This window comes from Nyctereutes procyonoides, unplaced genomic scaffold, assembly GCF_905146905.1.
Source record: "Nyctereutes procyonoides isolate TBG_1078 unplaced genomic scaffold, NYPRO_anot_genome, whole genome shotgun sequence".
Taxonomy (NCBI): Eukaryota; Metazoa; Chordata; class Mammalia; order Carnivora; family Canidae; genus Nyctereutes; species Nyctereutes procyonoides.
The window spans coordinates 25,413,681-25,434,907 of NW_026575036.1; the positions used below are offsets into that span (position 1 = coordinate 25,413,681).

The window sequence follows — 21,227 nt, forward strand, 5'->3', positions numbered from 1 at the left end:
TCGTTCCCCTGTTCCCCTCAGGAGGGGGGCGCCCTACCCCGCCCCCCAGGGGCCTGCTGCAGCCCACAGAGCCCTGCACACAGCATTGTAGAGAGGGCCCTGTCCAGCCACCTACCTGGAACCCAGATGGCCCAGGAGCACCCTGCTCGCCTCGTTCACCAGCAGGTCCCTGCAGAGGGAAACAAAGGTGGCCTGAGCCATTGTTCCAGAGAATCTGAGAGCCTCAGTGGGAGGGGACCTCGGTGGCAGCAGGAGGGCAGGCCAGACACATTCCAGCACTGCCCAAGAAAGATGTGCGTGGGTGCTTCCCCTGCTGTTCTCCCCCCAGTGACCTGCACCCCTGAAACGGGGGTGGGGTCCACACTGCCTTGGCTGAGAGTGGGTCCGGTGCCCCAGAGGGATCCGGATCCACGGCTCCTCATCCGTCACCCCCACTCCGCCACCCCCAAGCCCACAGGGCCACCTCGAGGGGGCCAGGCAGCTACTTACAGCAGGTCCAGGGGGTCCTGCAGCACCAGTCTCACCATCTTTGCCTGGAAGACCCTAGAGGGGAGAGACAAGGGTGGTGTCATGACACGTGTTCTTCGGTCTGCAGACCCCAGTGCCCAGCAGTCACACTTGGTGGTCCATGATCCCCCAACCTGAATTCTATTTCTACCCCTTCTTCCCCTGGGCCCCTCCTTTCCCCAGTCTTTCTCATGTGGGAGTCCTCCCCACCCCCGGGGCTGCTGACCAACAGCAACTAGAAGTCTCTGTGTGGGGGCTCCCGGAGCAACATGGGCTCAACCACAGGAACCCACGACGAGGGGCCCCAGGAGCATGCCCCGGGAGGTGTCTCCCCTTGCAGGTGTCCAGCCAGCACCAATGCATGTGCACAGCGAGGCGGGGTACTTACTCTCAGACCAGGAGCACCGGGAAGTCCCTTCTCACCAGCCTTGCCAGGCTCGCCCTGGAGGAAAGAGTGCAGGACCATGAGGGGAGGGTGTCGGTGGGAGGGCGGTAGAGCAGGCCGGGGAGAGTGGGGCTTGGGGCCATGGGCAAAAGCCCAAGCCCAGCGTCGGCACCCTGTCTCACGCTCAGGCGTGTGACGGAATAATGTCATGGCTGAGGTGCCCTCGAGCCCCCAGGAGCCCCACGTTTCCCCAGGTCACACAGGCCCACGCTGCCCACGGCACCAGGGATCGTGTTCATGACTGCCTGTGGGTTAACTCTACTCGGAGCCAGTCCTCTCTCCAGGGGGCAAGGGGGAAGGTGGCACCATGTGGAAGGAAGTGGAAGGGTCGGCTGTTACTTACGTTGGCACCTTTGGGACCAGGGAAACCCATGACACCAGGCTGCCCACGAGCGCCCTGAGGACCTGGAGGTCCGGGACGACCATCTTCACCAGGGGCTCCCTGAAAGAGAGAACATCATTCTCAGAGTGTAGACACTCAACCCACAGTCATCCACCCGCTGAGTGCCTACTGCGTGGGCAGCACAGGGCGAGGCAACAGCCAGACCCCCGGCGTGTGGGGTTGGCCGAGGTCTGGACCAGCATGCGGCCCAGGCAGCAACAGGGCACTGCTCGAATGAGAAGTGTTGCTCCTCAAAACGCACCCAGGTTCTGTCTCCCTCCAAGGAAAGACCCAAAGGGGCAGAGATTGGCATTTTCAGAGCTCCGCACCTGGCCCGATAACTACCGTCTGTCCCCCTTCTCAAGTCTCAAAATTCACAGGCTGCCCCTACCCAGACCCCTGTCTCCCTTACTACCTGCCTTCCCGGGGTTATCCTCCCAACAACCCCAGACGGTAGACTTACAGAAGGACCAACTTTGCCTTGAGGACCAGCATCACCAGGGCGACCAGTGAGACCCTTTGATCAGGAGAGAGAGAGAGAAGACGGGTATCAGGGGAGGCCCCAGGTCTTCCCAATCCTGGCAGCACAAGGCTGGGGGGCCAGCTGGGGAAGGGCACGAGGACTTGCTCAGTTGGAGGTCAAGCGCAAAAGCAGCTCGGCTACTTACCCGGGCTCCAGGAAGGCCAGGCTCTCCGGGACGGCCAGGGTCCCCATTGGCTCCCTTGGGACCAGCAAGGCCGCTGGGCCCTCGCTCTCCGGGGGCTCCCTACACGGGGGGGAGGCAGGGAGTCAGCAGGCCGTTTGACCAGCAATGCAGGGACCCCAGCCCCTCCCCCCCCCACTCACCTTTGGACCTGCCAGACCATCCTGACCTGGGAAACCGCGGTTGCCAGGAGCCCCCTAGAAGGACGTGGGAGGAGGACAGGTGGCGAGTCAGAATGGCCCCGACCCAACCACACAGGGAGCCTCGGGAGCTCCATCGCACCAACCGCCCAGCCACAGCTCCCGGGGGGCAGGAGCAACGGCCGGCAAGTCTCCGAGGGGTTAACTATTGGGCCTGTCCCACAGGGGAGCTCAGACCGTCTCATGCCATCCTGGGGTTGGGGGCAGAAATAAGATGGGCTCCCTGCCCCCCCTCCCCCGGCAGTGAGTGGGGAGAGAGGACTGATGCTCAGGCCACGGGACTTGGCCAGAACACAGCTGCAGACTCCACTTCCACATCCAGGTCACACCCCTCAGAAAGTGGGGCCTCCCAGCCCACCTACCCTCTCTCCGGGGGGACCAACGGGCCCAGCGCCACCAGGCTCTCCACGGGCACCTCGTTTGCCTTCTTCACCAGCAGGACCGGGGGCTCCTTGGGGGCCAGCAGGGCCCTGAGAATCAGGAGGAAAGAGAAACCGGGTGAGCGGTGACCCGGCACCGCCGCGGAGCCAGTCACTGGCCGGCGGGCCAAGGGAGCGGCCTCCGCTGCTGTTTCAGGGCTGGGGTGCTGGGGACCTGGGGTGGGGGGAAGCGGGGCCGCAAAGGATCAGCCCAGGGGGAACAGGCGGCCCAGTGGGCAGAGGGACGGTGGAAAGTGGAAACTGTTCACATGGCTCAAACCAAACATGGGAGCTCGAGCTGCGTCAGCCTCTCGACCTGGAGGGTCCCCTCCTCCGGCCACCTGATCAGGGGATGGGGCTGCAGAGGAGGGGGGCGCCCAAGGGCTGCGGGCAGATACTCACGGGCTCGCCCTTGGGGCCTTGTTCGCCTTTGAAGCCAGCAATTCCAGGTTCGCCCTTGGGGGGAGAGAGAGGCGGGTTCTCACATGGGGTCCTCTCCACGGACTCTGCCCCCACCTCCAGACACCCTTAAAGGCTCCCCCCACCCCTGCCACCATCCCCCACAAAGGACACCGGTGTGAGCACAGGAAGGGGGGACGGCGGGGTTTGACTCCGGGGGTACCGGTGGGACCTGGGGTTCACTCTGTGAACCTTACCGTCTGACCTTTCGGGCCCAGAGGACCAGTCGCACCTTGAGGGCCAGGTGGACCACGGGGCCCTGGGAAGCCGGGGGCGCCAGCGATGCCAGGAGCGCCCTGTCAGCGTGAGTAGAAGAGGGGGGCATCAGGAGAGGCGGCCAGGAGGGACTCCCCTCCCCGCAGGAGCCCAGTCCCCAGGCAACACTCACAGCAGATCCTTTAGCTCCAGGAATTCCGTCAGTTCCGGGGTTACCCTGGAAAAGGGAGAGGGTGTCATTACAAAATAAGCAGCAAAGAAACCCCAGGCACCTCCCAGCCCGCCCCACTGCAGATCCAGGGGCTAGACCAGCGGTTTTCAGTTCCAGACATGGTCCCGTTGGGGGTTGCGGGGGAGGGGGGGACAGGGGTGCTGTAGGGAGACCCTACAGATGGCCCTAGAGATGGGCATGCAAGCATTGGGCCAAAATGAGGGTCTGGTGAGTGGAGCTCTGACAGGCCCCACTCCTCTCAGAGGTAAACAGAGTCAAGAGCACCCGGGCCACAGACCACTTACAGAGGCACCAGCCGGCCCGGGGGACCCAGGAGTGCCAGGCTCGCCGCGAGGACCTTGAGCGCCTTCGGGACCTCGGGCGCCAGTGGGGCCAGCTTCCCCCTGGGTAGAGACAGACAGGGATGGAACGAGAAGACGACGGGGTTGGGGGCACAGACCTCTCACAGGCCAGCAGCAGTTCGGGGGCAGCTGTTGGCACCCCTGGGCACCCCCCCAGCCCTGCCGCCCGCTCTCTGTGCCCCCCACGTCCCCCACGCCCCAGGCCAGGTGCACTTGTAGGTGCGGGCGCCCTCAGGAAGGCCGGTGCGGGGTCCTGCCCTCTCCGGCGCCCCCCCTGCCACTGGGTTCTTGCACTGAGGACGTGGGGTCCCTGCGACGTCTGGGCTGCAGGCCCCGCTCTGCTCTGCAGCGGCTCTGGCCTGGGCCTGCTGTGGCGGGGGGGGGGGGGGGGGGCTGGCAGGGGCCGAAGCAAGCTGGGACAAGCGCCCCACTCCACCCCGGGGCTCTGGGGCTCAGTTCTCGCCTCTGGCAGTGCCCACAGCCCCAGGACGCCTCGGCTTCCCCCCCTTTCCAGGGCACCCCGAGGCCCGCGGACCTGCAGGCAGGGCCGAGCCTCCTCAGCTTCCTCCTCCCTACGTTCTCGGTTCACTTTTGTAATTATTCTTTCTAAAGGTCAGGCCCCCTCACCTTCCGCTGTCCCTCGTCACAATGGGTCCCCTTCACCCAGCTCCCGGGCCTCAGACACTGTCTGGTTGCCATGGAAACCCCAGGAGGGGAAGGCAACCTGATGCCAGTGACCACATGGAGGCCCGCATTCATCTGGGGCCCGAATTCCGGAGAACGCACCCGTGCACCCGTGCACCGCTTCCCTGGGGCCACGGGCCTTTCCCTGACCGGCGGCCTCCCGCGGGCCCCCATTCATCCTCGCTAACGGGGCTGGGGGGCGCCAAGCCTGGGGGGGCAGGGGGGGCTTGGAGCCATCTCCTGCCCACCCCACCTCCTCCCACTGCCTCCGGGTCTAGTTTTCTGAGCTTTGCCCGCTTCCCTCCCGGCCCTGGTCTCCTGCTCCCTCCCAGATCTCAGCCATGTCCCCCATCTTTTCCTGCCTCCCCAAGTCTGACGCTCTTCCTCATGCCCTCTTACTTTCCCTTCCAGCTGGTGGCCCTGAAAGGCCTGGCCCTTCCTTGCCCCCACGGAGAGCAGCGGTGGGCGGGGGTGGGAGACACTCTGAAGAAAGGAGGGGGCACCGTGGGGGGGCGGTGGCAGTCAGCAAGGGCAGCAGGGTCACGGGAAAAGGGGACAGGGCACGTACCTTGGCGCCAGGAGCACCAGGGAAGCCAGGACCGCCGGCAGGACCTACGGGACCCTGGGAGGAAGGGGGGAGGGGGGAGGGGAATGCTGTTTCTGGGTGGGACTTCTCCACCCCCAGAGGGAGCCACCCCACACCTCACACTCCTCCCCACAGTACGTCTGTACTGATCTTGCTCTGCGTCCCCTGTAGCCCGAAGCCCCTGGATGAAAACTGTCCCCACTGCCAGTGTCCCCGAGCCTGGCTTCCCAAGGCAATGCAAGTATCCAACTATATACATGCTGAGAAGCAGGGGACTCTTTGACCTCCCTGGCTATCCCTCCTCGGAAAAAAAAAAAAGAAAGAAAGAAAAAAAGAAAAAGAAAAAGAAAAAGAAAAAGAAAAGCAATGCTAAAAGAGTGGCTGAGCAAAATGAAGCATCATTTCAAAGCCTGTAATCAACGTAAGAGGGTAATAGGGAGAAAGCACTCCTCCCCCTCCCCCTTCTCCTCCCCCTCCTCCCCCTCCCCCCCACCCCCCCCACGGAAGGCACCTGCCCGCTTCCCCCGGCTCAGGTAGGCCGAGCCCAGGCGGTGAAGGGCACTTACCGGAGGGCCCGCGGGGCCTGGTTGGCCATCGTTCCCCCGGGCGCCCTGTGAGTGGGGAGGGAAGCAGCGTGGTGAGAGGCCCCGCGAGGCCAGGCCCTCCCCTGTCCACGGTCCACCCCCACGGGGAACTCGGGCAGCGCCGGGCCCCGGGGACGAGAGGCAGGCTGGCCGGTGCGGGTGCGGGTGCAGGCCAGCACCCCGGGCAGGAGCAGCCGGGAACCCTCCATGGTGGCCGCAAGGAGGGGTGTGGGGCGCAGTGGGCATGTTCTTGTAAACAAAGCTTGGTGATCTCCTCGCTACTCCGTCATTTTGGAAACTTTCCTTTAGACCCCAAATATCCCCAACTGCAAGGCCAGGTTATCATTTAAAGACTCGGTGAACTGGGCCGAAGAGAAATGGAAGCCCAGCAGCAAACCTAACTCAATTCCTGCCCCCACACAAGGAGAGACACTTTCGGGGCTTGGTTGACCTCCTTAGCTAAGGCTTGGTTAAGGCCTCCCTCTGGTTAACCCCGGGATGTCTCTGGGCTCCACCCCCTTCCCAGCCACTCAAGACCACCTGTTCCTAAGGGAGCACACATGCCCCAGGATGTCTGCCACTGGCCTTGGAAGCAGCCTGTGATGGGGACAGGACACTGGGCATAGCCTGAGGACCACATCTGAGCTCACGCCTCTGAGAGTCCTTTACACAGTAAGACAAGGCTGCCGGTTCTTTCTCTCTCAGACTAGTTTTTTGGGTGTTTTTTGTTTTGTTTTTTGTTTTTGTTTTGTTTTTGGTAAAGTTTTATTTGAGAGAGACGGCACGTGAGTGCGGGGAGAAGAGAGAGCATCCTGGAGCAGACTCTCCGCTCAGCGTGGAGCCCGACGTGGGGCTCGATCTCACTGTCCATGAGATCAGGACCTGAGCCAAAACCAAGAGTTAGATGCTTAACCGACTGAGCCACCCAGGCACCTTAGGACTAGTTTTGAGGGTTTTTTTCCCCCAGGTTTGAGGTAAGCACTCCCCAGTTTCTCTCTCAAAGCCCCTCTGGGCCTAGGGAACTTTTACCCAAACTCCAGGAGCCATCAGACCATGCAGGAGGGAGCTTGGCCCCTGGTCCTTGACAGGGGACCAGAGCAGCTGAGAAAGTGACCTTTCCCTGCCTGCCTGCCCCTGCCTCTGCTTTCTCTGGGGTGCTGAAGAAGGATACTTTAGGGGGAGCTCACGTTTTAAAAAAGACATCTTCTTCCTGGCTATGGCCCATTTCTCCTGATGGAGACACTCCACATTGGCATTAAGCATGAAAGCAAGAGGAGACTTGACAGAAAAGAAAATGTCAGAGGGCACGTAAAGCCTCGGCATTGGCCAGACCCCCCTCTGGGCCAGGCTGGCTGCTTCGGGCAACCCTGGAGCACCCTCCCTCCCTCCAGGACTAGGCCAGAGGAGAGGCCTGGGGCCCAGCGTGAGCAAAGGGAAGCTGCAGGCCTGGGCTGGCATCCGTGGCTCTCCCTGCAGTACAGCCGGGAGAGGGCACAGCCTGGTCCAAGGGGGCGCGTGACCATGGCCAGCAGAGCCCAACCCAGCCGGGTCCCAGGCCCAGGCTTGACAGCAGGCCCGCACTGGGAACTTATGTGACGTTGTCAACTTTCTTTGCCAAATCCTGCGCACAGCCTGCCAGCCAGACTACTGTGGGGACAGGAACCAGCAAGGAGGAGCAAGAAGCAGGGCCTGCTGTGCCCAGGAAGGAGGATGAGCAGGGATGCAGCTCATCTTCGCCCCGCACGGGGCGCCACCCACGTGGCTTCAGGCCTGGCCAACAAGCCACAAGCCAGGGCCGAAGGATCTGCAGAAATAGTGGTGCTTCTTGGCAGCCCCAGCACTCTAATCCCCTCACACAGAGTGACTCTGGGACAAGGCCCTTCAGCAGCTCCGGCTGACAAACGGGGGTCAAGCCTGCCTGTTATATCTCACCGATCTGCTTTTGAGGGAAACGTCCGCCAGACAGAGAACAGCGCGGGGAGCCGGGGAGCGAAGCTGATTTACTCAGGCCGGCCTCACAAGGACGCGTGAGGAGGGGCCGCGGAGCTTGGGTGGCTGGGGCATGAGCTCAACGGAAAGCATAATCTCTCTTAAACGCAGCTTTCATCACATCACTCGCCTGAGCGAGCGCCTGCAAGGGCTCTGGCGCTCAGGGATCAGAGCTAAACACCTGCACACTCCTCTGGCTGCAAATCCCCTACCGATCCCCACGCCGTGCCCTTCCCACACCAAGAGGCCACCAGAGTCTGAGGCTGCCCAGCACTGTCTGAAGCGATTTAAACTTTCTAGGCCTCAGTTCCTTCTTCTCTAAAATGGAGAGAACAGGGGCGCCCGGGTGGCTCAGTTGGTTAGGCATCTGCCTTTGGCTCAGGTCATGATCTCAGAGTCCTGGGATCGAACCCTGCATTGGGCTCCTTGTTCAGCAGGGAGCCTGCTTCTCCCTCTGCTTGTGCTCCTGCTCGCTCTCTCAAATAAAATCTTATTAAAAAATAATAATAAAGTAGGGAGAACAGTAGAATCTATCTTACAGGATTTGAGGGAAGATGAGAGGAGTCAAAGCACAGAAGGTATTGACTGACCCTAGAAAGTGCCTGTGGCATAGTGGCCATGAATGTCGCCCTATTGCCAGCACCAGTGACATCAAGTATGAAGGCCCCATGAGTTGAGACTGTTACACTTTCCCTAGAGCATCATCTCAACAACCAGAAAGGACAAAATGTAGCCCAGCACTGTAGCCATATGAAGGCTGTCCATAAATTCAAACTGGATTGACTAGGAGTGGGCGGGGGGCTGGGAAGGGGAGTAGCTGAGTAATGCAGACTGCTTAAGAGAAAGTCCCGCCCTCACCAACCAACCACCCTGCCACAGCCCACCCCTGCCCTTCAACTGTGCAGGCTCAGCCTGGCGCTTTGAGACAGGATCAATCCTCCCAGGATGACAACACCCTCTACACCTCATGGGGGTTGTCGGGAGGATCAAGCACAGCCCTATATGAAAGCAACCTCCAAAGTGCTGGCCAAATGGTGGCTTTGGCCTTGTCATTACTCACCGCAGCACCAGCAGGACCGGTCCGTCCTCTCTCTCCGGGCAGGCCACGGGGACCCTGGAACACGGCAGGACGACACAAGCATGAGTTGGCTCAATGACACTCTGCAAGTCCTTCCCAGACACCAGAGTGGGGAGCATGCACGCGCCCAGGAGGCAAAGGTGTGGATGCCCCCGATCCGGCCTTCCCGACTCATCTAGGACTCCCCAAATCACATCAAAGGCCTTCCTGCCCAGGCCCAACACACAGATGCTCCTGTGGTTCCTGCTGGGAGCCTTGTCATGGGCGCATCTTGCTTCATGCAATAGATGAGCTCCCCAAAATATCGAGAAAAAATGGAATTTGTAAAAACTGAAGCACACCTTAAGTGTGCTCACAGGGCTATTTCAAGGAAATGTTGGTGAAACTTGACCACATCATCTATTCGATAGATTCACCTTTTTGATCCGATCGTAATCATCAGATCTACAAAGCTGACGATCTACCTTGCACAAAGGGAGCAGGGCATTTATAGCGGAGCCATCTGCTAGGCTTTAGGAGATGTCTGAGGAGTGTCTGGAGGCCCTCCCAGGGGAGGCTGTCCATACTCACCATTGGGCCTGGAGAACCATTCTCACCCGGTGAGCCGCTCTCTCCCTGGGAAGCAGATGCATAGGGTCAGTGAGCGGGACCCCACTGCCACCCCACCTGGAAAACTCCCGAGGAAGAACCTGAAAGCTCTGGTCAACTCAGCTAGCACCAAGACCCCACACTTGGGTTCTGCAAGGCACCATTCCCTGAGCTCCCCCGGCCTGCTGTTCTCCCATCAAGGAAGTAGGACTGGGTCTTCCCAACCAAAGCTGTCCTCACATCCTCACTCCACTGACTCAAGAGCAGCTCCTTGACCAGAGGGAGAGGCTCCTCATCGTCTCCCTCTGTCCCCACCCCCATGTGTTCCTTGGTCCTTACCTTCACACCTGGAGCACCGGCTTCTCCCTTAGCACCATCTAGACCTGGGTAGCCCTAGGGGATGAGAGAACACGTTCCATCACACTTCTGGGATGAACCCTAATAAGGGGATTCATGCTCCCACATGCTTTTTTTCTCCCCCCTGGATAAGTCTTTCCTTCCAAAACCCTTGTCCGCGATACTTACTCTGTGACCCTTGACGCCAGGAAGGCCTGGGGTTCCCGGGAAGCCGCGAGCACCCTGTGGTCCAAAGAGGAGACGGTCAAGGCCCAGAGCAGAGGGCGAAGTAGAGGCTGCCCTGCTTTGCTGGAGAACCTCCAGAGCCAGCTCCCTCAGGCCAGCCGAGCGGTCAGAAACCCAGCACTGGGGCAGCTCTCGCAGGAGCTCCCAGAGCCCCCCCTTCCTGTGATCGCCCCGTCTTATCCAAAATGGGTGAAAACTACAGCAGCTCAGCCACCACGGGGCAGGGCGGGGAGGGGGCTGTGTCAGGATCCTAAACATCAGCACGAAGGCCTGATGCAGGTAGGGGCTGTTGGAGTTCCCTTTTAGAAGTGAGCCCGCTGAACTGGACGCACTGGGCGTGAGGCCTCAGCTGCAAAGGAGGGAGACTCAGAACAAGGTCTGAGGCTGGGAAAGGTGTGGCAGGACTTTACCTGAGGGCCAGGAGGGCCTCTTTCACCAGATTTCCCAGGCTTTCCAGCTTCGCCCTGGAAGGAGAGAGATGTACTTCAGCTTCCCCAGGAGACAAGTTAGCGCAGTTGGCGCGCTCCAGATCCGATCGCCTCTCCTGGCGGTCCGCTGTGCCTGTGGCCCACCTGCTTACTCATGTCCCTCACCTCCTTTGGATTCCAGACTTTCAATGCCTTTCCCGGGTCACCATGTGTTCTTTCAGACAGCTGCACGTGGCACGGGCCACCGACCAGCCTGCGGCCTCCCAGAGAGTCTGCTCTCTCCCCTCCTGGGCTCTGCAGACTGGGCTAGCGCTGCCCTACGCCCAGAGACTTCTAATGGGCCAATGTGATTCCCAAGAGCAGCCGAGAGCCAACTCTTGTCTCTTCCCTTCGTTTGCATCCTTTGCAGACATCCCCGCCCAGGCCTTGCTCCGCTTTTCCTAACTCATTTACAATTAAGATAATGTCATGTCGGGCTGCTGAGTGTCTCCCTCTGTTGTCCCCTCCCTACCATGGTCCCCCTGTGTTTTCCCTCACCCTTCTCCCGTCTCTCAATTTCTCTTCCTGGAGCTAATGATGTTTTAATTATTTCCCTTCCCAATGGCTCCAAGGCAGTCCCCGGACACTCGTAAGCTAGGTTGCAAGTGGGAATGTAGACGGTAGACAGGGTCTGAGGCTCTGGTGGACCAGAGGACACCCCCACCCTGGGCCAATCTGAGGGCGCTTCTGCACCCCTGCCCCAGTACACACCCTCTCCAAGCCCTCCCTCCGAGGAGCAGCCACTCATTCCGCTACTCAGGTATACTCACATCATCACCAGGTTTTCCAGGGGGGCCAGGAGGACCACGGGGGCCCATGGGACCCTACAAATGAAGGGAGAGAGTAAGAGATGGTTGGGGGGGGGAAAGATACCTAATCAGTGGACAAGACTTCGGGACTGTAGCCTTTGGAATCTACATTCTCTCATAAGGAAGAGAGGTGGGGGTGGGGGGTGGAGGGGAAGCCCACTTTGTGCTGAGAAAGCAAGAGTGCAGAGCCCATAATACCAGAAGGCAGCAGGCAACACAGGCCAGGGGTGAGCCAGAAAGGGGATGGTGGTGACAGAGTTCCTGGTGGTCCTTGCCACCTGGGGTCCTCTGTCAGGGATCCCGCAGAGCTAAGAAGTGGCACCTCTGGGCCCTCTACTGGGGAAGCTCTGGGCAGTCTTGGGGTCTGAGTGGTACATCACTCCCTAGGAAGAGGGGGGGCCCGTGCCAGTACTCACAGAGACGCCGGGTTCCCCGGGTTCCCCAGGGTTGCCTTGAAATCCTTGAGGTCCCTAAAAAAGCAACACGAGGACACCAGGTTAACTGACTCCACAAACTGATATGCAAGAGCTTGAGAGCATCTGCCCTGCCAGGGAGAGGAAAGACCCAGTACTCACGGGAGCACCAGCAGGGCCTGGAGGTCCTCGAGGTCCCATGGGGCCCTGCATTGGAACAGGAGAGGAGGAGGGTTACTGGAAATGCTTCGCCAGCGGCCTCCAGAGCACCACCTCCTCCCAGCCAACAGCCCAGACAAAGGACAAAAAGTTACTCTGTGGGCAGGGGCCCTACGGTGGCTGCTCCCTCTCATTTCCCACTCCCCACGCAACAATCTATTTATTTATAGGCACCGTTTGGATGGAGAGGCTGGCCCTGCTTTCTCCTGGCCCACAGCCATGTTTACTAAAGTCTGAGTTTCATTTAGCATGTGCCAAGTCGGAGCTGCAGGGCTGAGATTTCCTGCTGGAAGTCCTGTGGGCGCTGGAGGACGGTGGCTGCTGTCTGCATTCTTCAGTTCTCATTCCAAGAGCAATAGCGACCGGCCTTCCAACAGCTCAGCCTAGATGTGTCTCTCCATCCTCATTCTTCTTGGTCACTCCAGCGCATCATTAGAACTGGCATCCGTCACCATTAAAAACCAAATGCTTTGGGCTAACCACATGGGAGGTTACATAACCTCTGGAGAAGAGCTGCTCTAAGCAATTATCTATAAAGTGAGGTTGTCAGATTCCCTTGCTCTGCGTAGGGCCACCTCCCACCACTCTGGCTGAAAAAAAAAAACTGATGTCTTTTTCTTACCATTGGCCCTTGCATCACCCCCATCTGGGCGCCACCAGCCTTCTCATCAAATCCTCCAGCCATCTGGGCAGCAAAGTTCTGCAAATCAACCCAACAACATTAGGAGCTTGTGAGGTCCCAGATTGTTCCCTCTCAACAAGGTAAGCTATAAATTGGGATAGAAAAAAAAAAAAACGGCGACAGTTCCATTTTAGATAAATTCTAAGTGTTGGAGACTAACCTAGCATTGAACAGACTTGCCAATGATTCCTGAAAAATCGTTCTGGAAATGTGTTATTAGATGCCAGTGGCATCACTTCCCTGGAAGATAAAGTGCTCTTCAGAGGCGCAGGTAATCAGTTACCTGCATTTCATTTTATGGAATTATTTTTTAAATTCTACAATATTAATACATTGTTCAATATACACTGAGAAGTATAACTAAAATATCACTTTTAAAGTTATTTTTTTTTAATTCCCAGGAATTTGATGCCCAGCAAAAGACTAAAATCAACAGCCCTAAGATATTTCAGCAAGGGAAAGAGTAAGCGTCTGCAAGCCACCTACGTACTTAAAACACAGCAAACATCAAAAGGGCAAACCTGCAAAAACTGGACAATAATGTAATCTGTTGGCTGGCTGGATTCCAAAACTGACTTTAACCACACACCTTTGCTCAGTGGGGCTCTTTCATGAGAATGAATGGTTGCTTGGAATGTACCTGGCAAGGACCAGGTTTAAATGTCTTCCAAGGACAGTGGTCACTCTTCTTCCAGGGAACTACAAGTGCCCAGTCATCCCGTCCCTCAGCCCCCACACCCACGCCCAGGAGTCAACCACACAGGACAGACGCCTGGGAGCCAGGTAACTGAAGACTTTCTTTGCAGAAGCCCCGTGAGTGAAAAAAGCCATCCCTTAGCACCACAGTCTCAAGCCTAATATGTGATTCCACTAAATTACAGGCTCAGGGAAAAGCCCATGGACAGGCTGTGTACACACTGCTGGCAGCCCTGGGAGCCAGCCAGGTGAGTGTGAGTAGCAATTTAGAAGCCACATTCTGGAGGGACAGCCTGAAGGAAGGGGACATAAGGATACTTACTCCACCAAGGCCAGGGGGGCCAGGGGGGCCAGGAGGACCAGGGGGGCCAGGATTTCCAGGGGTCCCAGGCTCTCCATCTCTGCCACGAGGTCCAGGGGCGCCCTTGGCAGAAAGAGAACAGGACACACACATGAAGCAAGGCCTACTCAAGAACCACCCGTCCACGGGCTGCCCCTGAGGAGGTGGTCAAGCACATGGTGGGGCAGAGGTGAGTGGAGGGCGAGACACTCAGGGGACCTGGGCAGCCCACGTGGGTCAGGGAGCATTTCTCAACTCACTTTTTCACCTTTGTCACCACGATCACCTCTAGGTCCTTGTTCACCTGCAGGTCCCTGAAGGCAAAGAAAATGTTGAGATGACGGCCAGGCCTTGGGGGGGGGGGTCCTGCAGATCAGTAACTTGAGGATGGCGGAAGGGATTTCTCCCTTTTTTACCTGAGGCCCAGGAGGTCCTTTGGGTCCTACGATCTGTGAGACAGAGAAAGAGACACCCACCACGAGGGCATGTTAGAGGGAGTCCAAGGAGCTGACCCAGTTGAGACCCAACCCCTGTTGCGAGTAATCTGTACTTACATCCTTGATGTCTCCGGGTTCTCCTTTCTGTCCCTGAAACATGACACAGTCTGAGGATCGATCCACGCAAGCCCACTAAGCCCCAAGCACAAAAGCCTGCCCTGCAGCCTGAGCATTGAGGTGCCCCCTAAAACAGCCCTCCGCTGCTGCCTAAAAACCATGGGCTGGGTGAGCGTAACATTGCTTCTGAAAAAAGCAAAAAAAAAAAAAAAAAAACAAAAACAAAAACAAAAACAAAAACAAAAGAAAGAAAAAAGAGAGAAAGTCCTTACCTTTGGTCCTGGTTGCCCTGCAAGTGGAAAAATAGAGAAGAGTGAAAAATTTGTGAGATGGAGAAGGACTAAGAACAAGTGCTTGTCACTCCCACGCTCTTGAATGAATTAAACAAAGACTAGGACACAACCCAGGAAGGAGGCAGCTTCCTGTCCTGCTGGGATGTTAGGGTCACCGGGGTCCCGGGGTTGCTGAGGTCCCTTGAGGCACAGAGCCGACCCAGACTCGGTTATTGAAAAAGCAGCCAGCATGCAAGAGAATGGAGCGGGGCGTGTGAAGAGAAAACCAGGAGCTCAAGATCTAATTAGCACCAAGAAAGGAAGCACCAGAAGCTGGCAGAGGGTCCGAGCCTCTTCCCTCCTCATAGGGTAGGAAGCCCTGCCCGCGGCCCGAGCCCTCCCCGAGGAAGTTAGGGAGTCAGAAGGGTCTTACGTTCAAGCTGGGTCTCCTCGAAGCAAGCACAAAAACACAGCAGGGCATAGGAGTTACAGAGGGCATTGCAGCCAGGGCCATCCCAAATCAGTGACCCCTTCCCCCTTTGTAGCAGCACAGTAGTGAGACAATCAACACTTCCCTCCACACAGGCCTCAGAAATGATCCGAAAATCCGAACCACAAAGGCAGCTCGCCAGTGTTGGGGAAGTGTTAAGGAAGGGCAACTCCTTGCTTCCAGGTCAACTTGCTTCCCCACTGGATAGGAAGGGGAGGGTGAGGACCACCGGAGGGGCCTGGCCATGTGCCTCCCCCACCTTCCCCCCCATAGGGAGATGGGGCCTGAGTCCAAGTGCTGGGGATGGGTCACGTAGGCCCAGGTGGGCCCGCAGCACTGGTTCTGGCTGGGAGCAAATAAACCCACCAGGGCTCAGGCCTGCAGGGCTCCAGCCCCGCCCGCCTCCCAGAGCCCGGCTCCTCCTTCCCTTATTAACTTGCTTCTTAATTGGCAGTTAATTCCAAGAGAGGTAAAAACAAAAGAAAACTGCCACCACTGTCCCATAATTCAAAGAGGGAGCCTGTCTTCTGTCTCCCTACAAGCCGGCGGCGACTTCTCCCCACTGAAGACCACATATTCAGTGGATACTTAGCGGTCTTCTAGCTGCAGGTGAGAGGACTCTATCTGTGGTTTGGCCCACGGACCAGGGCATCTCCCTTGCGGCTCTAGGGATTTGCGGAGACGATTCCAGAGAGGATACTTTTGTGGAATCACATCTGTCCTTCCATATCTCGGAAGTGTATTTTTTGGGAGGTTTTAGGTGAGGACCGCCCCCGCTAGTGTCTCAGGCTCATTCAATTTCAACCTGCAAGCAAGACGTGGCCTTTCCTTTCAGCCTCAGCTGCTGGGGTCCCATGGATAACCAGTCCCTCTGTTTCGCAGAGATGACCAGCATCCATGGGAGGGCATTTGCTGCACCTGCAAGTAATTTATTTATGTGGAACAGGAAATAAATAAATTACGACCACTGGCAGTGGCGAGGTCAGTTGAGCAGATGGGACAGCACTCTCCGAAGGGGGTCTCGGGGCTGAGGCAGTCTTTCATGTCTTCACAGATTATGTCGTCGCAGAGGACAGTCCCAGTGTCACAGACACAGATTCGGCAGGGCTCGGGCTTCCACACATCCTTATCATTATACCTCTGCCCGTCCTGCACACAGCTGCCAGCCTTCTCTGCACCAAGGGCAGGGCAGGGGAAGCAGAGAGCAAAGGGAAGGAGGGGGTCGGGGGCCAGAAGAGAAAAAGAGAAAGAGGTTGCAGTCAACTTGACATCATTCAAATGCCGAAGAATGCGGGCTCTGGCCACCCAAACACAGAGAACTTGAAAATTATCTTTCTAAGCCATCATTCGATCATCTTGAATAAATTCAAGGTGTATTTATTGTGCACCTTGCACTATGCTGTCTGTTGGCCGGTGGAAACCAGGACCCAGCCATGAAGGTGACGGGGTGCTACTGGCATCTAGCCTGGGAGAATCGTGAGGGGGCAGAGGTGAGCTGCACGGGGAGCTGGGGGTGAAACCCTGAACGGGAACTCAGGGACTGCAAAGACGAGGACAGGGGAAACTGGAGAATACCCCCACCCACCCCCACAGGAACTGCCAGCCTCCAAAAGCAGATCTATGGGGCAGGGTTGGTGGTGAAAGGAGGGGCTGTCAGAATGAGGACCATATCCAGTTATTTAAATCATATTAGAATCAGGATTCTAGGGGCACCTGGGTGGCTCAGTGGCTGAGCATCTGCTTTTGGCTCAGGGCGTGATCCCGGGGTCCTGGGATCGAGTCCCGCATTGGGCTCCCCCCCACCACCCGCAGGGAGCCTGCTTCTCCCTCTGCCTGTGTCTCTGCCTCTCTCTGTGTCACTCATGCATAAATAAATAAAATATTTTAAAAAAATCAGGATTCTAATTCAATTCCAGGAGGAGGATAGGCCGATTCAGACAATACACTTGGGACCCAAGCAGGCTAACAAAATACCTTGGGAGGCAGAAGGACCAAGCCCCCCCCCCCCCCCCCCCCCCCCCGCTTCTGACCTCTAGCCATAGCCCTCCCTGGAGTGACCCTAAATTCATCAGAAGGCAACACCTCAATGTGGGGGGGGGGAGGGCGCAGGGGGCGTCGATGGCCTGGCCAGGGCTAAGATGAGCCAGTCCGGGCCTCCTGCAAGAATGCAGCCCCGGAGCGGAGCGGCACGGACTCGCCCCTCTGCACCAGCGCCCTGCCGTCTGGAATTCACCCTGCAGACGAAACCTGTGCTGACAAGAGCGCTCCCGGGAGCGCCAAGGGCCGAGGAGCCGCACCACGTGCCAGGGAGCGCCCAGCGCTGTTTTTCTCATCAAAATCTCAAAGCAGTGGCAGCTGCGGGGGAGGAATAATAGGAAAGAGCCACAAACCAGGTGGGCGGAGAGAGAAATGGGCCTGCCTGCGGCTCTGGAAGGAGACTCTGAAAATCGGAAGATAAATCTTTTTTTTTTTTCTTTCTTTCTTTTTTTTTTCTTTGCCACCGGGAGAAACCCGCTCCGGCCTTTAGGCGAGATGATCCGGGCGAGGGTCGGGGGATCGCAGGGCGCACCCTGCGTCTCCCCGGGCTGGGCTGCAGCTGTAGAAAGCGGGCGGCGGGGAAGGGGAAGGCGGAGAGGTTAATGGTCTCCCATCCGGACTCAGGAAAAGCCCGATCTCACCCAACAGGGCTCCGAGTGGGGAAAAAAAAAAAGAAAAGAAAATGCTGGGAGAAGGGGGTGCACCGGCCTGCGGCTCGGATTTCCCGGGGAGGGGCGGCCCGGGAGGCGCGGGGGCGGGGCCGGGGCGCGGGGTGACTCTCCTGGCGGCCGCTCGGGACGCGGCTCGCCCACGGACACCGGGAGGGTGAGCAGTAGGATTAAATGACTGGCCCAGAAAGGAGCCAGCCCCGTAACCGGATCCCCTAGGTGTGGACGCAGGAGCCCAGCGCCACCATAATTGCTGCTCGCGGCGGCCGCCGATAGCATCCCGGCGCGCCCGATCCGGTTCCCGTGGTTCCCGCCGCGCCGCATAAAGTGCTCCTTTGTCGCAGGCCAATTAAAAAGTTACCTCTTTCGGGGAACTGTTTTTGCTCCGCCGCCGCGCTGCGCAGGGCTGGAGCCCGGGAGGTGGCGGCGGGCGGGCACAGGGGGGCATTGTGGAGAGGGGGTCGGGGGGTCCGGGGGCGCCCGCCGGACCTCGCCGCTCATGAATGGGGCTTTTCTCGAGCGCACACAGAGCCCGATTCACGGGTCTCCGCAAGGAACCCGTTTAAATAAATACGGGCAGCATTTCAGCCCCATCTGGAAGCCATCGCTGCCAATCTCCCAACGCAAACAAGCCTCACAAAGGAGGATTGAGGTCTCTCCCCGCAGCCGAGGGGCACTTTTGGAGGCCGGGGCTGTGAAATGCAGATGGAGGTCAAAGACAGCGCCTCCCATAAGTTTCTCGAACTCGTGGACAGATGGGGAGGAGGGGCGTGCCCCAGCTCTAGGCTTCTGACATTCCTGACGTCCACGCAGACGGTGCCTTCCCCCCCCCCCCCACGCCGCTTCTCTGGGTCCCCTGACCCCCCCGGGTAAGGGGGCCACGGGGCTGGGATGCGCCGGGGAGCAAAGTCAACTGCCCCGACGCATTCCCCCCACCCCCCACCCCTGGGGAGAAGGAGGAGCGACTGGAAGATCTGGGCCCCAGAAGCCCTGGAATTCGCTCGCTCCCCGCAAAGCTGCGGCGTTGAGAGCGCTCTGCCCCTTAAGTGAGTGCCTCTAATACCAGATGCAGAATTGGGGGGTGATCTTAAAGTCACTTAGCTCATTTCACCGTGCACTAAGCAGAGGTCAGTTAGGAAGACAGCTGTGTGGGGATGCGCAGGCAGAGCGAAGACAAAAATATGGTCAGTCCGAGCCTGGGGATCACTTAGAGACGCACCGTGTTCCAACAAGTGCCCGGGAGCGCGCCGCCAGCGGAGCGCGGAGCTGGACGACCCCGCCAGGATGTCCTGCCCCGGACTCCCTGCGGCTGCGCCGGCGGCCCCAGTCCTGCCCCCGCCCTGCCCCCGCCCTGCCCCCGCCTGGGTCAGCGGCGCTGAGGAACGGAAAGTCCTCCTGGGCCCAGGGCCTTCCAAGCCGTCTCTGGAGACTGCCTGGTGGCGGGAGAGACCAAACAGAGCCTGGTGGGCAGAGGGATTTTGATTTCCCCTCTCCTCCTCCGCCCCCCACGAAAAGTTTCCCCCCGCGATTGATTTACAATCTGTAACACACAAAGACGGGGCTGGAATCCCAGCCATCGGAAACGTGCCCAAACACGTGGGGGGAAAAAAAAAAAAAAAAGAAGCCTCTCTACCTAATACACTTTCCAGGCTTCGTTTTTCCTGAATATCATCCCAGACGGTGGGACTTTACCAAGGGAGGCGATGGAGAGGTGCGATCCGAACCGCCTCTGGACTAGACTGTAAAACTGTCATCCCTAACTATATCCAGTTGAAATTGTTACAGCAATTGGTCATCCGTGCCCCCCCTCCCCTGCGCGCGCGCGCACACACACACACACACAGACACACACACACAGACACACACACGGCCTGCAGCCTGGCTCAGGCGAGTTCCAGAAACTTAGAAGAGTAACTCATTGTAGTACCTCCGGGATTTGGAGAGGAAGCCGCGGGGAGGGGGCGCTATTTTCTGGGGCGTCTGAAAAGCACGGTCTGGTTGGAACGTTATCGCCTTTCAGATGGCCTCGCCTCCGGGCAGTTGCTGGACCCGTTAAGAGGCAGGACGAGAGGCGAGCTGAGCATGGGGGCTGCACCTCGCCCCAGAGCCAGCGGGGAGGGGAGGAAGCTGCGAGAGCGCTGAGGTCTCAGAGCGGCGGCTGCGAAGCCTCTTTGTGGCCTCGGATTTCAGCCCCGGTTTCAGAGCATCTCCTTTGTCTGACTCCCCTTTGAACCCTCCAGCCACCAACCCCTGGGCGAGCCTGCGAGGTCAACCCTTCGGCGCTTCCTCGCGCCCTCGCTAGAGCGCGTCCCACCTGCTCCTAAGGCCGAGGCGCCGCGCCGGTGCCTCGGGGCGGCGAGGTGCGTGCGTGCGCGCCTGCCCGCTTCCCCACGCTGGTGCGAAGCAGCGCGCTCACATCTGCGCGCAAACCTCTCCACCCGACACTGCGCGGGTTTCAGATTCCTGCGCGCCGCGGAGACCTGCGACGCCTCCACCTGCGAGCCGCACAGGAGGACGCTCGGGCCGGGCGCCCTAACTCGCGCAGCGCCGCCAGGTGAGCTCCTGCGCATCTTGCGCCCGAGTCCCGGCGCGCCGTGACCCCGGCGGCCACCTCCAACCCGGACCCGCCGCGCTCCAGAGCCGGAGACGGCGCGGGGGAGGGTGCGGCGGGACGGCACAGAGGGGCGCGGACACAGCGAGGTGGCGTGGGGCGACTTACGGACATCCTGGCCGTGACACCGAAGGACAGCGGCGACGAGCAGCGTCAGCAGCACCAGCGTCTGGGGAGCCCCGAGGCGGATCATGGCTCACCGCGGGGCCTGGCGGCGAGGCGGCAGGAGCTCGGCGCGGGTCCGGGTCTCTACCGCGCCCTCATGCAGGAGGCCTTTGGAGCAGGAGGAGGAGGCAGGAGACCCGGCAGCCCAGCAGCGCTCTGCGTCTTCTCGCCTCCGCGGAGCCCGTTATATGCGCCCGGCCGCTCTCGAGACTGGCGCACTCGCCCAAACCGCGGGCCGCCCCCGGCCCCCCGCGGGGCTGTAACCTGAGACCCCGCCCCCGGAGCCGGCCGGGGCCCAGCCGGAGCCCGCACCTGCCCGGGCCGGACCCCCCTCTCCGCTAGCCCTGCTCCCCGCCCCCCGCCCCTCACCCCTAGTGTGCTGAGTGGCCTGATCGGGCGGGGCGCGGAGCCGGCTGCCGTCCTCCCCCCAGCCCGGGGCCGCGGCGCTGCCCCCTCCGACCGCAGGCGGGAAGGGGGGCCTCCGGCCCCTCCCCTCGGAGTTCTGCCCGGATCGGAGGGGCGGGGGGTGTTTGCAGAGGCGCAGGCCGCGAGCCCTAGACCGTGGACGGAAAGACTTGGGAGGGAGCAGGGAAAGTGGTAGAAAGAGGCAGCGGGGGAGGGCCAGGGGGGCTCCGCGCCGGGGCCTTGCGCGGGGGGCAGGAAGGAGGGCGCAGGGGGAGCTCGCGATGCTGTCTGGAACCCTAAATCTTGGAGACGGGCGAGCAGGGCCGGGTCTGGGGAGCTGCCCCGGCCTACCTTCCGGCCGCTTCCCGGAGTACCTGGCCCGGGGGCTCCCACCTGAAGATTC

General features: G+C 59.5%; 1 protein-coding gene across 2 annotated transcripts in view; it reads right to left on the reverse strand.

Moving 5' to 3' along the window:
- The window catches only part of COL2A1 (collagen type II alpha 1 chain), a 30,562-nt gene extending 10,074 nt beyond the window's left edge, over window positions 1-20,488 (reverse strand). Inside the window, exons 1-30 of one of the 2 annotated variants that reach the window (XM_055318968.1) lie at window positions 20,363-20,488; window positions 15,904-16,110; window positions 14,449-14,465; window positions 14,177-14,209; window positions 14,039-14,071; window positions 13,883-13,936; window positions 13,605-13,706; window positions 12,527-12,604; window positions 11,848-11,892; window positions 11,689-11,742; window positions 11,234-11,287; window positions 10,407-10,460; window positions 9,940-9,993; window positions 9,754-9,807; window positions 9,397-9,441; window positions 8,809-8,862; window positions 5,742-5,786; window positions 5,158-5,211; window positions 3,849-3,947; window positions 3,505-3,549; window positions 3,314-3,412; window positions 3,060-3,113; window positions 2,601-2,708; window positions 2,182-2,235; window positions 2,003-2,101; window positions 1,798-1,851; window positions 1,296-1,394; window positions 896-949; window positions 490-543; window positions 116-169 (exon numbers count right to left, since the gene is read on the reverse strand). In XM_055318968.1, the coding sequence (XP_055174943.1) occupies window positions 116-169; window positions 490-543; window positions 896-949; window positions 1,296-1,394; window positions 1,798-1,851; window positions 2,003-2,101; window positions 2,182-2,235; window positions 2,601-2,708; window positions 3,060-3,113; window positions 3,314-3,412; window positions 3,505-3,549; window positions 3,849-3,947; window positions 5,158-5,211; window positions 5,742-5,786; window positions 8,809-8,862; window positions 9,397-9,441; window positions 9,754-9,807; window positions 9,940-9,993; window positions 10,407-10,460; window positions 11,234-11,287; window positions 11,689-11,742; window positions 11,848-11,892; window positions 12,527-12,604; window positions 13,605-13,706; window positions 13,883-13,936; window positions 14,039-14,071; window positions 14,177-14,209; window positions 14,449-14,465; window positions 15,904-16,110; window positions 20,363-20,447 (1,995 nt within the window). In that variant the 5' untranslated portion in view covers window positions 20,448-20,488. The remainder of the gene's footprint in view (window positions 1-115; window positions 170-489; window positions 544-895; window positions 950-1,295; window positions 1,395-1,797; window positions 1,852-2,002; window positions 2,102-2,181; window positions 2,236-2,600; window positions 2,709-3,059; window positions 3,114-3,313; window positions 3,413-3,504; window positions 3,550-3,848; window positions 3,948-5,157; window positions 5,212-5,741; window positions 5,787-8,808; window positions 8,863-9,396; window positions 9,442-9,753; window positions 9,808-9,939; window positions 9,994-10,406; window positions 10,461-11,233; window positions 11,288-11,688; window positions 11,743-11,847; window positions 11,893-12,526; window positions 12,605-13,604; window positions 13,707-13,882; window positions 13,937-14,038; window positions 14,072-14,176; window positions 14,210-14,448; window positions 14,466-15,903; window positions 16,111-20,362) is intronic. The other variant, XM_055318969.1, reaches the window with a different exon arrangement.
- Window positions 20,489-21,227: the final 739 nt, after the last annotated feature.